General features: G+C 43.5%; 1 protein-coding gene across 15 annotated transcripts in view; it reads left to right on the plus strand.

Moving 5' to 3' along the window:
- Positions 1–2,505: 2,505 nt before the first annotated feature.
- The window catches only part of AAK1 (AP2 associated kinase 1), a 140,829-nt gene continuing 129,057 nt past the window's right edge, over positions 2,506–14,277 (plus strand). For all 15 annotated transcript variants that reach the window (XM_036334260.1, XM_036334265.1, XM_036334268.1 and 12 more), the window contains exons 1-2: positions 2,506–3,206; positions 3,497–3,898. In XM_036334260.1, the coding sequence (XP_036190153.1) occupies positions 3,736–3,898 (163 nt within the window). In that variant the 5' untranslated portion in view covers positions 2,506–3,206; positions 3,497–3,735. The remainder of the gene's footprint in view (positions 3,207–3,496; positions 3,899–14,277) is intronic.

Below are 14,277 nucleotides of genomic sequence, written 5' to 3' on the forward strand. Positions count from 1 at the left end.
ATTGCTCTCTTCTGTGTCACATTTAATTTGAAGTTAATTATTTGGCTTGAGTATTGGTAAGAATACTGTACACTCTATTTAAACTACTGTATTGAACGTTCAAGGAGATAAGTAGAAGGCTATTCCCTGACCTTGAGGAACTTGGTTGAGGAGATAATATACATGAAAAGTTGAATGGGAATGAAAAATAGGGTAGGACAAATTATACAGAAAGTAAATGTGGTATAAGTTTTGAGATTATTGTGGCTGGTCTGTTTTTATTTTGTTCTCAGGAACTAAAGAATTACTAAGAGTTACAAGAGACCTCTCGTTTTATGGCTGAGAAAATAGGTCCAGAGATCTAAGTGGTCTAGGAGCACAGCTCTGGAGTGGCAGAGGTTTCCTGTGTCCTGGTCCCATGCTGCTGAAAATAATGTTTCAAATTATTTTCAAATATATTAATCAGTTTATGTTTGCTCTTTTTAGCTGGGCAGTTTTATCTAGCTAGTTAAACACTGTGTTCTGAAGTCAAAATGTTTGAGTTTGAGTTCTGGCTTTGCCAGTTACTCTCTGTGTGACTTATCTCTATGCTTCAGTTACCCATCTATAAAATGAGTATAATAATAGTACCTTATTTCATAGGACTGTTGTGAGGATTAAATAATATATATAAAGCATTAAAAACAGTGGGTTTTTTCATTATAATCCTTATTAGCTTCTGAGAGAATGAAAGGCAAAAGTCTATTCTTTTAATCTATATATTTTTTATGTATTTGCTTTAAAAATTTTATTGTTCAAAGTATTACAGTCCCTCTTTTTTTTTTTTCTCCCATTCACCCCTTATTGCCCGCCACTGCCCTCCTGCTGTCTATATACATGGGTTATGCATATATGGATACAAATTCTTTGGTTGATCTCTTCCCCCCACCCACTCACCCCCACCTTCCTTCTGAGATTCAACACTGTTCCATGCTTCTATGTCTCTGGATCTATTTTGTTCAACAGTTTATTTTGTGCATTAGATTCCACATTATCTTCTTTTTCATAACCTCCGCCCTCAGATGCTGATCAAAGCATCCAGGTGGGTGCTCATAAATACCTGTTATCTGCCTTAATCCTATCGGATAAAAATAAGTTGTTGTGTCTCAGAAGTGAGATTTGGGATTTGTGTAAATCTGGCCTAGTCTGGTAACAGGAAAGTCTAGAAAAGCAAAAAGATAGCAACAGATTCTAAGACCCAACAGAGCTTCTTCTTTAAAAAAGACAGTCAAGATCAAGAGATGCAGAGAAAAATGGAGGTCAATGAATCTAATTCTAAATGAGCTTTCCCATCTATTTTAAGATCTATTCCAAATTTCCTTAGACAAAAATCTAGCCTTTTAAGGAAAGTGCCGAGAACATGCCTCCCTGGGCTTGCTTTGAGGGAATGTTTTAGCAGGTGCTGCGTTCTACGTGGAGGTGGCTGCGAGAATTTGTGAACTGAGGTGACAACATTGACTCCCTTTGGAAGAAAAGATGCTGTGTCTTTACACAGGAAGTTTAACTTCAATGGCACTACTTGAAACGAGGAGGAAAAGGATAAGAGGGAGAAGGAGAAAAAGAGGGGGAGGAAGGAGAAGCATCAGAAGCAACACCGCTGCCAGCTCAGTTCAATATTCAGATTAGAAAAAGCAAGCACCATTTTTTTTTTCCTGGAACACCCTTCTCCACGCTCAAATGCCTGCTGAAAAAAATCTGGGACGAACTACAAGCTAATAGGGCTGTCGCAAAATTAGGGATGGGGAGAAATAACCTATATTCAGGGGTTCGAAAAATCATGGATTTATTTATTTTATTTTTATTTTTTGCGGGGGTGGGGGGTGGGGGGTGGGGGGTGGGGGGACGCAAGGATTTGACATCATCTATCAGGAAATCCAGGGATGGAGAAGGCTACCGACCGGCCTTGCAAATCTTCTGCATTTGATAGATGCTAATCACATTGTATATCCTCCACCCTCGGCACTCAGACGAAATCAGGGTAAAATAAGCACCAAGGAGAGAGAGAGGGAGGGAGAGAGAGAGAGAGAGAGAAATAACAGGTCAGCCTGGGGTTCTTGTGTGGAAAGGGATTAGCATCAGCAAGGGTGGAAGAATTAACGGTCACCGTCTGCAGACGAGCCCCAAAGTTTGGGGTCGGACCTCCTGGTACCCTAGGATCTGTCCTACACGCACCCTTTAAGTTTCTCGGTTTGAGTCTCTCCTGTAGATTCTCAAACGGGACACTGTATTCGGCGTCCTCACAGAGCACAGCTCAGAGCTGACCGCTGAGCCGGTTCTCAGTAACATCTGGGAGCAAAATCGGCTTTTGAGGTTGGGGACGGAAGGATACCGGCTTTATTTAAGCGAGGGTGTGGCCCTTGTACTAACTGCCAGCAACATTTTTCCGATCGCGCTCTGCCTTCCACCTTCCGCCCAGGTGACGTCGGGAAGCCCCCCGCAGGACCCGCTAGGGGTTCCGCGGTTAAGCCGCGTCCTTCAAGTGTCAAGTCTCGATCCGTCTGGAAACCACAAACCCCAGAGTCCCTGGTGCAGGGAGGTCAAGCCGCAAATAAGATGGCTCCAGAAGGGTGGACCACGCAGCAGGGTGGAAACCCTAGTCCCCGGCAGTTTCTTTACCGGATGTGTTTAAATAACCTAGTCCCCACCAATGCACCACCCCGCTAACCACCTTCGAGGCCGAGGAGGCCACCGCCACCGCCTCGCTGGCTCCTCCAGGGCCATCCTGGGAATTGTAGTCCAGCCGCTGGGCTGCGCCGAACTACCTTTCCCATGGTGCTCTGCGGACCGGGCGAGATCAACGTTCTTTTCTAAAACTTTCTCCGCTCGGAGACCCCCGGTTTCCCCTCTCCTCTTCTTTCTGACGACCCCTTCCCGTCCATCGCGACAGAACGGCGGCCGAAAGAGGGCCCTGACCCGTTGCCGCGTAGCCGCGCCGCCGCGAGAGGCACTTCCGGCGGCGGTTCACTTCCTGGTTGGGTGGCTGGAGTCGGGCGGGAGCGCGCGCGCGGGGGAGGGGCGGCGGGTCAGTCTCCGCCGGGCGCTCCGGGGATCAGCTGGTGGGCGGGCGGGTGCCCGACGCGGCCCCGGCTCTCGCTGCAGCGCCGCCTCCTTTCCCCGACGCAGGCCGCCCCGCACCGTGACAATGTTGCGGGGCTGGTAGCTGGGCGCCCGCCGTCGAGCCATCTCAAGTGGGTGCCGCCGGGATGCTGCCTCGCGGGGCGGCGGGGGGACCGGGGAGCAGGGGGGGCAGTGCCCGGCTGAGTCGGCGGCCCGAATTCCTTCTTTTTTTCCGAGCCCTTGGGCACAGGGTCTCTGGTTTGGGGGTGGGGGACGCGTTTTCAGCCCCAGCGTTTTTCTCGTTTAGAAAATTCACGGAGCGTTTCCCCAGGATGATGGCTTGTGCTGACCCTAGGACGCAGTAGTTGCCTTTTTAAGTGTGTTACTGATTCATCCTCTCTCTCTCCCTCTGTCATCACAGGTTTAAACTTATACGAATCATTCTCCAGAGGAGGAGGGGACGGAGCGCCGCGCGATTGACACGCATATTCCTATAGGCATCCTCCGTCAGCCCCCACCCCCACGGCCGGATTCGGGTGGCTCCTCTCCGAGCTGAAATCCGAGAAGAAATCCTTGGATCTCTTGTTTTCTTTAAAAATAGAAAAAAAAAAAAATCTAGAAGCTGTCGGTGTTTTTGTTGTACCGCTTCCTATTCGCAAGATGAAGAAGTTTTTCGACTCCCGGCGAGAGCAGGGCGGCTCTGGCCTGGGCTCCGGCTCCAGCGGAGGAGGGGGCAGCTCGTCGGGCCTGGGCAGTGGCTACATCGGCAGGGTCTTTGGCATTGGGCGGCAGCAGGTCACGGTGGACGAGGTGTTGGCGGAAGGTACGGTGGGACTGCGTGCGCCTCAATGAAAATCTTGCGCTGATGCAGCAAGATTCTGTTTTTCCAGTTGTTGCCTGTATGAATGGGTTTTACCAGGTGACCCTCCCTTCCTCATTCCCTAGCCCTGTGTGTGAATCATTGCCCTTGAGAAATTTAAAACTGAGCGTTGAGAGTGACAGGGTTTATGGGGGCAGGGGGAGGTTGCCGGACATTGTTTACTTCAGTGGCCTTTTCGTTTATTTTTTTTTTAAAAACATTGACAAAACAAATCTTGTTCGTCTCGCTGAATTATGAGGATCAGACGAGAAAACCTACGTGTGAATTTGGGAAGCTTCACATCAGGGGAAGGTGGTGGGCTTGTCATCCTGCTAAAACTTGAAATAATGGATGTGAGGGCTGAAGAGAGGGTTTTTTCCTTCTCTCTCTTTTCTGCCCAACTTTCCCACTGCCATGAGCTGAGGCTCTTGGTGGGTTTGACAAGGTTTCCTGACCCAACTGTAATCAGGTCCCCAGGATGTGGGTGAGATAACAGAAATTACATGCAATGAATGTAGTTATTTTGAGACCAGTCAGGAGGCCCTTCCTTCAGTTTTAGGTTAAAAACATTTATTTTTTTAATGCCGAAAGAATTATTTGAGAGGGGCATCTTATTTTTGCTTTTCCTCTATTGGAGATGTTATTTAGATCTGCTGTGTTTGCTGTGTAAATTCCGTATCTATATCTAAATCTATGTCTTTATTCCCCAGGCTTCTGGAAATCTTTGTATGTCTCTTTTGGTAACCTTAACCTCGACCTTCATAATTATGCCAGACTCATACCCTTTACAGCCCATTGCCTGCTTAGTGTGCTTTTATTTTTAATAAAAGCAGCAATTTCTTTGGCACACAGCTATTCAAACTAATTGGATAGGGCCAACCTGCTATAGGTTGTGTTATCTGCTGAGAAGGGATGGGGGATGGGGGAGGCCTCTGTTACTGCAACATGGTGGTGGTGGGGGACCTGTTTAACTGGGGAAGGAGCCTTTTTGCAAGCTAAGCTGGAAGCAAGAGTTCCAACCCAGCCCTGGGAAATGCCTGTCATGGTCAGTGTTGCAGAGGGGTGGGTTGGGAGGAGGAAGGAGCTGTGTTTGGCTCTCAGCTTGTCTAAGCAGTAGATTCAGCTGGGCCCAGTTTTCTGGGGTTAGGGTTGAAGCCTTACTTTAAAAACACCGTTTTTAAAAAGGTCTGACAACGTCCTTGTGAAATTGTTGCTCTTTTCCATTTTCAGTGCTGCTCTAGCTGTACTTAATCTGGGGCCTGAGTCACTGTCCCTCTGGATCTTTCCTTGTGGGTTTTGGTGCAGGATGGGAGATGCTTCTGTGCCCGCTGCCAGATCTGCACCCTTAAGTCGGATCTGTCTCTTTCATCCCTGTGCCAAAGCCCTTGACCACAGGGGGATGGAGGAAAGGAGGAGTATGTGAAAGACAAATTGGGAGGAATGATGGGGTGCAGAGCTCTCCTTCTCTCAGAATGGCCTCTGCTGACCCAAGAGCATTTTGTTCAGCTCCCATATTGTCTCATTGCAGACAGTGCTACCCTCAGCAGTGCCTGTTCTCAGATTCTGAGTGACGGGAAAGAGAAAAGGAAAATTGGTTTTTATTGTCAAGTCTGCCCTTCCCTCCCCAGAATTCATCCCTGAGAACTGCACATCATGCATTATATTTTAAAGTGGACCTTAGGGCTTGCAGTTCTGCATTCATTCATTCATTTGTTCATTCGGCAAACAATTGAGTGTCTATGATGTGCCAGGCACTGTGCCAGGCTCTGGGGATGTGATATAGAACTAGATGCTGGAGTTTATAAACTCCAGCTTTGAGAGATGAAAAATAGCCAATTAGAATGGAGTTAAACTTAGGGTGGCCCCCAATTTTAGAGAACCAAGAATTGTTTTCTGCAGGAAGTAACTGACTGAAGAGTGAGTAGGAGTTAGCCAGGTGTGGTGACATCATGGACACAGACTCAGAGTGACAAGAGAGAGAGTGTCTCATTTAAAACCAGGTCTGGCAATGCTGCCCTCTTTATGTTCTTTGACTAGAATTGAGTTTGAATTTGTGGCTCTTAGATGTATGTGGCTATGTGGGAGCCAGTATACAAAGTATTTGTGTAGCACCTACAACTAGATTCAGAGCGTATGGATATAAGAAGATCTAAAGTGTAATGCTTGCTTCTAAGGAGCTGTCAGTGAATTTGGGAACACAGGCAAACTTTCACACATACCATAGTTTGGTTACCAGCACTGTAGCGTCAGGCATATCTAGGTTCAAATTCTGGATGTGTCCTTTACTGGCTGTGAAACCTTGGATAAGACGTTTAAACCTCTCTTGAATCTCTGTTTTCCTATGGGCAGTTCTTAAAGCATGGAGCCTGGGTCAAGAGCGTTAGCATTACCTGGGAGCTTATAAGAAATGCAGATTCTCAGGCCCACTCCATAAGCCATGAGTGTAGGGCTTTAACAAGTTCCTGTAGTGATTCTGATGCAAGCTAAAGTTTGATAACCACTGCCTATAAAGTGGTCTTGAAGATTATATGAGGCATTGTATGTAAATTATTTAACTTCTTTTCCCCCAGGTGTTCAATAAATGATAGCCTCTAATTACCAGCAACATTGCATCATAAAGGGGATTGGGGGTGGCAATGTGAAGGCTAGTTTGGCTAAAGCAGTCTTCAGGAATTACCACCTCCTCCTCCATTGTGGGTGGACAGAATCAGGTGTCCTTTGCAGTTAGCTCCTCAAAGGGTCAACAGATGTTTTGGGTAGCCATACTCCTTCCTGGACCCTCTTCTGTTTGAGATATCAAGTGCTGACCTGGACACCAGCCCAGCCAGAATTGTCTGAGGTTGATGAGAGTTGTACATCGAGTGTCCAGGGCAGTGGCTAGGAAGTTCAGGGACTTATTACCACCACATCCCACTGATCATCCCTTTTTCCCTGATGTGGGTCAGTACTGTTCTATGCCTTATAGTATGGAATTGCAAGCACCCCAAGGAGGATGTGTTGGAGCAGTGGTTCTCAACCTTCCTAATGCCGCAACCCTTTAATACAGTTCCTCATGTTGTGGTGACCCCCAACCATAAAATTATTTTCGTTGCTACTTCATAACTGTAATTTTGCTACTGTTATGAATCGTAATGTAAATATCTGATATGCAGGATGTATTTTCATTGTTACAAATTGAACATAATTAAAGCATAGTGATTATAATCACAAAAACAATATGTAATTATATATGTGTTTTCCGATGGTCTTAGGCGACCCCTGTGAAAGGGTCGTTCGACCCCCAAAGGGGTCGCGACCCACAGGTTGAGAACTGCTGTGTTGGAGGCAGGCAGGAGAATGCCTGGCCTGTCATCTCTCCATCAGCAGCATCAGCCCCGCTTGCCTAGTTGCACTAACTAGTCTAGTGGGGGCTTATTTATCTTGGGAACTGAAGAATTTCTTGGGAATTTATCTAAGTCATGAGTTCAGAGGGATTTGGTTATCTCTAGGATGGGTTTTGGGGAGGATATTTTCTTCCTAGCTTCCTCAGCAAAGATGCCACAACGAGATGTGAGATCATGACTGATGTAATAGGCATGTGATGTCAAGGGAATATTTGGTTTAAGTTTCCAGAATGAGCTCAATAGGAAAATTGGAACAATGCTTAAAGAAGAAATGAGAAGCTGTGCTTTTATCCACACCTCCTTAGCTATATGAGGCCTTATATCTAAGCTTTAAACCAAAAATAAATGTTTGTTGAATACCTCCTGTGTCCACAACAACATTCCAGAATTGCTTTAGTTCTATATAGGGTGGCCAAGATGGCTCTTCAGAACAGTTTCTCACCTACATTAAAGGAATCCAGGTTTAGGGCTAATGAGAATTACTGAGTAAGTCTCCAAATCAGTAAACTTTGACAATTTCTCCTGCCTACAGTGCAAGGTACTGAGGTTTTAAAATGTGTGTGAAACCACCTAAAGAAAATCAAGCATACTAGTACATAGATACATACATGGCATATATTTATAACATGTTGGCGGTGTCAATATATTGCATGCATGTATTCATTTAGTGTACATTCCTTAGTGCCTTCCTTGTTGCAGGCACTGTATTAGGTTCCAGAGCTACATGATGAATGAGACTTAGGCTCAGCTCTTACGGAGCTCATAGACCAACAAATAACCCTAAGGTAAATGTCCTGCATTTAGCATGGCCTTTGGTGGATGTTAGGGGGTAAAAAGATGTTAAGAGATGATAAAGAGAAATGGCTTAGGGTTGAGGATTTATAGGTGAGTGCAATTTGAACATGGAAATTGCCCAGATGTTCCAGATGAGGGTTACCTGAGGTCTTGCAAGCAGAGAGAATAACATATGCAAAAGTGTGCAATGGTGAAATGGTATGATTTCCTGGAATACTGACTAGTGTTATAATTTTGGTCAGTACAAGTTTCTCTTCCAGAATCAAGGGAAGAAGAACATGGAATGGTAGAAAGAAACTTTTTTTTACAATTCCCTGGCTGTGCTTGCTGCTTGCTTCCAGTGGCCCTGGGTCTTTTGAGTAACTATTGAATAGGTATCTAGTATGCACTGCTCTCCTCTGGGCCTCATCTAATTGTGGGGCAAGGAGTGGTCCTGAAGGTTCAAAGAAAAGCAGAAGGTTGAAGCAGAAGCAGGCCGGGGAGTGAGATGACCAGTGTTTCAGAAAGGAGTTGTCAGGGGAGAAAATGACGATGTTTGACCAGAGCAGAAGGTACGTTGGAGAGAGAAGAAAAGGAAATAAGGCTCTGGAGAGCTTCAGTACCAGGCAGAGAGGTTAGTTAGAAGCATCTGAGGCCTTCTCGTGACGAAAACACCAATTTAATCCTTCCCACTTCAGATGTCTTTGCCTTGCTGGGGAGTCTGGTTTTTTTAGTGGCAACTGCAGATTTTCAGGGGGTGGTTTGTGAATGGTGTCTTCTTCCTGGCTTCAGGCATGATGACAGTTACAGCTTTGCTAAATATAGCCAAATCTAGAACTCATAAGTGAAATCCAGAATAAGCAATTACTTGGTCAGAGTCTTTCCTTTGGTCTTTCTAACAAAGTCATGCTCATTTAATGAGAGATAACAGAGAAACAGTTTCACATGGGTTTTGAGTAGGAGGATATGGGGGAGGCATACACTTGTACCTCAGTAGCTGAGACTGCATGTAGAGTACCTAGAAAAAGCTTGATAAATATTAATAAGGTGCATATGAAAAAATATTACTGCAGTCATTTGAACTTGTAGTATTTGAAAGTTGACATTTAAGAGAGGGGACTGCCCTAGCTAGTTCGGCCCACAGACTAAAGGGTAGTGGGTTCGATTTTGATCCAGGGCGTGCACCTGGGTTGCAGGCTTGATCCCCAGCTTGGGTCAGCGGTAGGCAACCAATCGATGTGTGTGTCTCTCACATTGATGTTTCTCCCTATCTCTCCCTGTCCCTTCCACTCTCTCTAAAAATCGATGGAAAAATATCCTTGGGTGAGGATTAACAACAACAAACCACTCAAAAACAAAAACAAAAAAAGAAAGGGGACCAACACCATCATCTACCTTCATCTTGTACTCTACAAAGGATAAGTGCTTTCTGAACTGTTTAAGAAATAATTGTGACATCTGTATCTGAAAGAGCCAAATGATAAGAATAGAAGTGGTTTGTCTGTTGAATAGCATCTAGCACTTGGAAGTAGCAAAGAGTAGCTTTCAGTCTACTTTTGTGGAGCCGTTCTTTGGTGCAGCGGAAGGAGCACTACAGTATACATTGGGAGGTCAGGGTTTGTTGGTTCATTCATTGCCACATTTGGTAACTTTTATTGAGCACTCACTAATGTGCTGGACATCATACAATGATAAGCCATTGCTCTGCCTTAAGCTCACGTTATAGAGCTTCAGACACATGAGCAAATAGCTCTAAGGATGTAAAAGGCCTAGGGGAATAGATATGAGGGAGCAATTAATTTTATGGGATGAGTAGTAGTTAGGGAGAGCTAAAGAAAGGTGATATTTGAGGTATGTCTTCAAAAATAAGAATTTATTACTAGGTGGACAAGGTCGAGAGAACATTCTAGGCAGAGAGCATAACATGGCCAAAGACACAAAAGCAGAAAGTGCACTGCTTGCTGGGAGCTATATGTTTTGAGATAGCGGTTATCTATTACTGGGCCAGGGATGTGCTGGCCAATAAAGTAGTCATATGAGCCCCAGTGGCTATTTAAATAATCTTGCCATGACAAATGGAGAAGTAATAGAAGACTTGACTCCTCCCCTCCTAGTTGACATGATGATCAACACACAAGAAATTAAGTGCACCTTACAAGATAATAATAGCTATTGGAATGTTGGGGTGCATGGTGTAGTCTCCAATTCTGGAAGGATTGAGGGGAAGGAGATCAGTGAGGACTGAAATGGTTAGGAAAGACTTTGTGAAGGTGGATTGCTCTTAACAATCTTAAGACTCCCTTCTTCGAGGAACCTTGTTTTAGGGAAGATTGAGTTCAGCACATTTGCATAGGTTATATTCTTAGTAAAGTTGAAGCAAGTATTGCAACATCTTTGGTCTCTTTTGAGGAACAAAACTGCCTTCATAAATAAATCATATGTTCTGTGTTTATACCCAAAGCAAAAAAGCCTATACATTCTATATGATTTTGAATCACTCAGGAATAACGAATATTAGCACATTAAGGCAACAGTGGCTGCAGCATTTTGTGCCCACTTTCTCTCTCCATTATTTTCTTTGTTATTTTTAGTCTGTTATCTTTATTATTATTTAGTCTATTATATATACTTTAAACAACCTCTGTTCTGTTGAGTTACAGATAATTGTTAGGAAAGAGGAGTCCTATAAGTGAGACTTCCACCTTGGCAGAGGGCGGGTTCCTCAGGGTGGAATAAAGTTGAAAGAGTAAAAATTTGGAATTTCATTTGAGGTGTGCTGTGAGTGAATGAGCTTGAGTTGGTCAGTTTTCTCCTTGGGCTTGAGTTAACCTTGGCAGATGATGGATAGCAATGCCAATTGAAGCTTTGTTATTTATGATTTTTGAAGAGCTGAGAGATTATTGGATGAAAGAGTTTATGGATCCCTATATTATTATAATAGAAGGCCAAGCATAGCATTGATGTTAAATTATCATTTGTAATTAAAATGGCCTTCAATAATGATGCCTTTCATCTAGGACTTGAATCTTGAAGAAAGCAGTATAAGGCCATATAATTTGTTTGTTGCCTGTTTTTTTTTTTTTTTTAATATATTTTATTGATTTTTTTACAGAGAGGAAGGGAAAGAGATAGAGAGTCAGAAACATCGATGAGAGAGAAACATCGATCAGCTGCCTCCTGCACACCTCCCACTGGGGATGTGCCCGCAACCCAGGTACATGCCCTTGACCGGAATCGAACCTGGGACCCTTCAGCCCGCAGACCGACGCTCTATCCACTGAGCCAAACCGGTTTCGGCTGTTGCCTGTTTTTAAGGATGCTTGCAGTTCTTGTGCTGGGAACTTTAGGATGAGAGATTGACTGTTGTGCCTCTGGTACTGAGCATGAATTTGTGAACAAAATGGAGACTTTATTACCCTTGGTAAATTACCCTTTCTTCCTATCAGTTGGGCTCTTCTTGGAGGATTGGGGCCTGAGCTACATTTACAGAGGTGGCAGGATTCCAGCTTGTACCTTTGACTCATATTTTTCCCTGGTTAGTGAATCTTGTTGGTTCAGGAAGTGCTGATTATCTTACTGGTTTGGTAGTCCACCCTGTTCTTCAGATCTTTGTTTGTCCTCTACTATTTTTAGAAGTCTGGGAATCTTGGTGGTGACGTGGTGGGAAGTGTTGGAAGAAATAATTGTACCTGGCCTTTTGGCAATGGAAAGACTCTTGGTTTGAGCAGAAGGTGTAACTTGGAAATGATTGGGGAAAACCTGATATGCAGTACTGTCTTTCTTCCCCTGGAATGAAGGGAGCACTGTGATGTTCTCCTTTGGAGAAGACTTTCAAAGTTAGTACCGAGTGTGGTGCTTTAAAAGCATGAGAATTGGAGGTAGGCAGCCCATGGCTTGAATCCTGGACCTGTCCCTGTGATGTTGGCAACTTGCTAAGACCCAGGTTTCTCATTTATAAAATGCGGGTAATAACTGGGGGTAGTTGTAAGGATTAGATGAAATTATGCAAAGCACTTAGCATAGTGTCTAGCATATAGTTAGCAGTCTGTAAATGATAACTCTTAATATTTGGGTGCATGAATTTTGTTTTTATCAGGCAGTATTTGTTTTGCTGTGTGTATAAACTGGAGATGCTGGAGTCTTGGATATAAGGCTATCTATCTATCTATCTATCTATCTAGTATTCATAAAACCCAGAATGAGGAATAAGGAGAAGAATCTCAGATAGGTATTGTGGTTTGATTTTTTTTTTTTTCCTGCTTGAAAGCCAACTGTGTTAGGAAAATTTCCCCAACCTATCAAGTTGCTATTAGTTATGATGGGTGTCTCTGTCCCTGAGGAATATCTGACCCCAGCTGCCTTTCCATCTTCAAATCCTGGTGCTTCATTCAGGCCGGTGCCCTCCTCATCACCCATGTACCATGTGTTTAGTTCTTTCCAATGCTTTACTCATATTGTTCCCTGCACCTGTGATATGCTCTCTTTCCCCACCCACCTATCTTTATCCCACCTAACCTTTGTCCTGCCTAACCACAGTATCACCACACCTGCCAAAGTGATCCATTTATCCTCTTTTCCTTTGGATTCCTGTCATTCTTGCTTGGCTATGTTGACTGTTTTGGGCCCATAATCTCAAAGTTTTTTTTTTTTTTTTGCTATTTAGCTATTTCATTTGTATCTACTTTCTAGGGTTAGATAATTGGTTCTTAGGGGCAGGGTGTGGACCTTAGATTTATTTTGTATCCAGTTCAGGCCTCTTAAATTTGAACAATGTAACAATGGGTACTGGAGAATAAATTAATGAATGAATAATACATTAAATCAGTACTAATTCAGATTCACTGACCAGACACTAGAGACCAGACAGATTTGAAACCTACAGACATCTCTTATCCCTATTTCAATAATATAGTAGATTTATGTTTGGGACACTGTTACAATGATAATAACTATCGAATCTTCTAGGTTTTTGGTAAAATTGAAAATAACAAAATTCAAAGCTAAGTGGAACACCTTCCAGAAAAACATGTAAATTTCTCTTTATTGATTGGATTCAGTTATGGGAACCTAATACTATAAATCTCAAAAATAGAGATATAAGGTACAATTAACTATATAAAGGAATTCTAAAATGATTTAAATGCTATATTGTGAAGATGAAGGAAATTATTAGGTCAGGTATCAAAAATGTAAATATTTTCTAGCTTGTGATGGTTGTTGACCCACAGGAAATTAGGGCAGTGATTCTCAACATGTATTTGGGATAGTGAGCATGGGAGCAGGGGGAATAGATAGGAGGAGGAATATATAAATTGAAAAGCACAGACAAAACTCAGGTCCAGCCTGGAAAGGAGAGAACCTCAAACGAGGATGGAGAGCGCTGATATACCCTCTTAGGAGGCATATAAAGGAGGTGGGGTGGGGAGAGGACATGAGACTTTTAATTTATCAAGGAGGATATGTTTTGTTTTGTTAATCCTCATTCGAGGATATTTTTTTCCCATTGATTTTTAGAGAGAGTGAAAGGGGGGGAGAGAGGTAGAGAGAGAAACATCAATCTCACATCAATTGGTTGCCTCCCACATGTGCCCTGACCAGGGCTGAGATCGAACCTGCAACTCCTGTATGTCCTTGACCTGGAATCAAACCCATGACCCTTCAGTGTGAGGGCTTGGACAGTCTAACCACTGAGCCATGCCAGCCAGGGCAAGGTGGATATGGTTTTTAAAAGGCTCATCCATATGGCTCTTGCAGCTCAGTCATAAGTTGAATCTACAGAAGTGGTGTCTAAAATTGATCACTGAATGTAGCTCTTAGACTATAGATAGGCACCTGTTTCTCCCTGTTCAGATCTTACTTAAATCTCACCTCAGAAAAGCCTTCCTTGACTATCCAATATAAGGAATCCATAATGTTTTATTTTGCCAGTTAGCATGTGTCAACTGGTTTTCATCTTATTGTTTATCTCTCTCTACTAGAATTTCACCTCCATAAAAGCAGAGATCTTGATTTACTTTATTGCTATATCCCTAGTATCTAGTGTAGTGCCTGGCACATTTGAGGAGCTCAGTGAAAACCAGTTGAATGAATGAATGAGCACATGAAGAAGACAGAAGGAATGATCAAAGACATACATGTAGAATCAGGAGAGCGGGAATGATGAAAATGAATATTAAATAGATTTAA

Source organism: Myotis myotis, unplaced genomic scaffold, assembly GCF_014108235.1.
Source record: "Myotis myotis isolate mMyoMyo1 unplaced genomic scaffold, mMyoMyo1.p scaffold_m19_p_14, whole genome shotgun sequence".
Lineage (NCBI taxonomy): Eukaryota > Metazoa > Chordata > Mammalia > Chiroptera > Vespertilionidae > Myotis > Myotis myotis.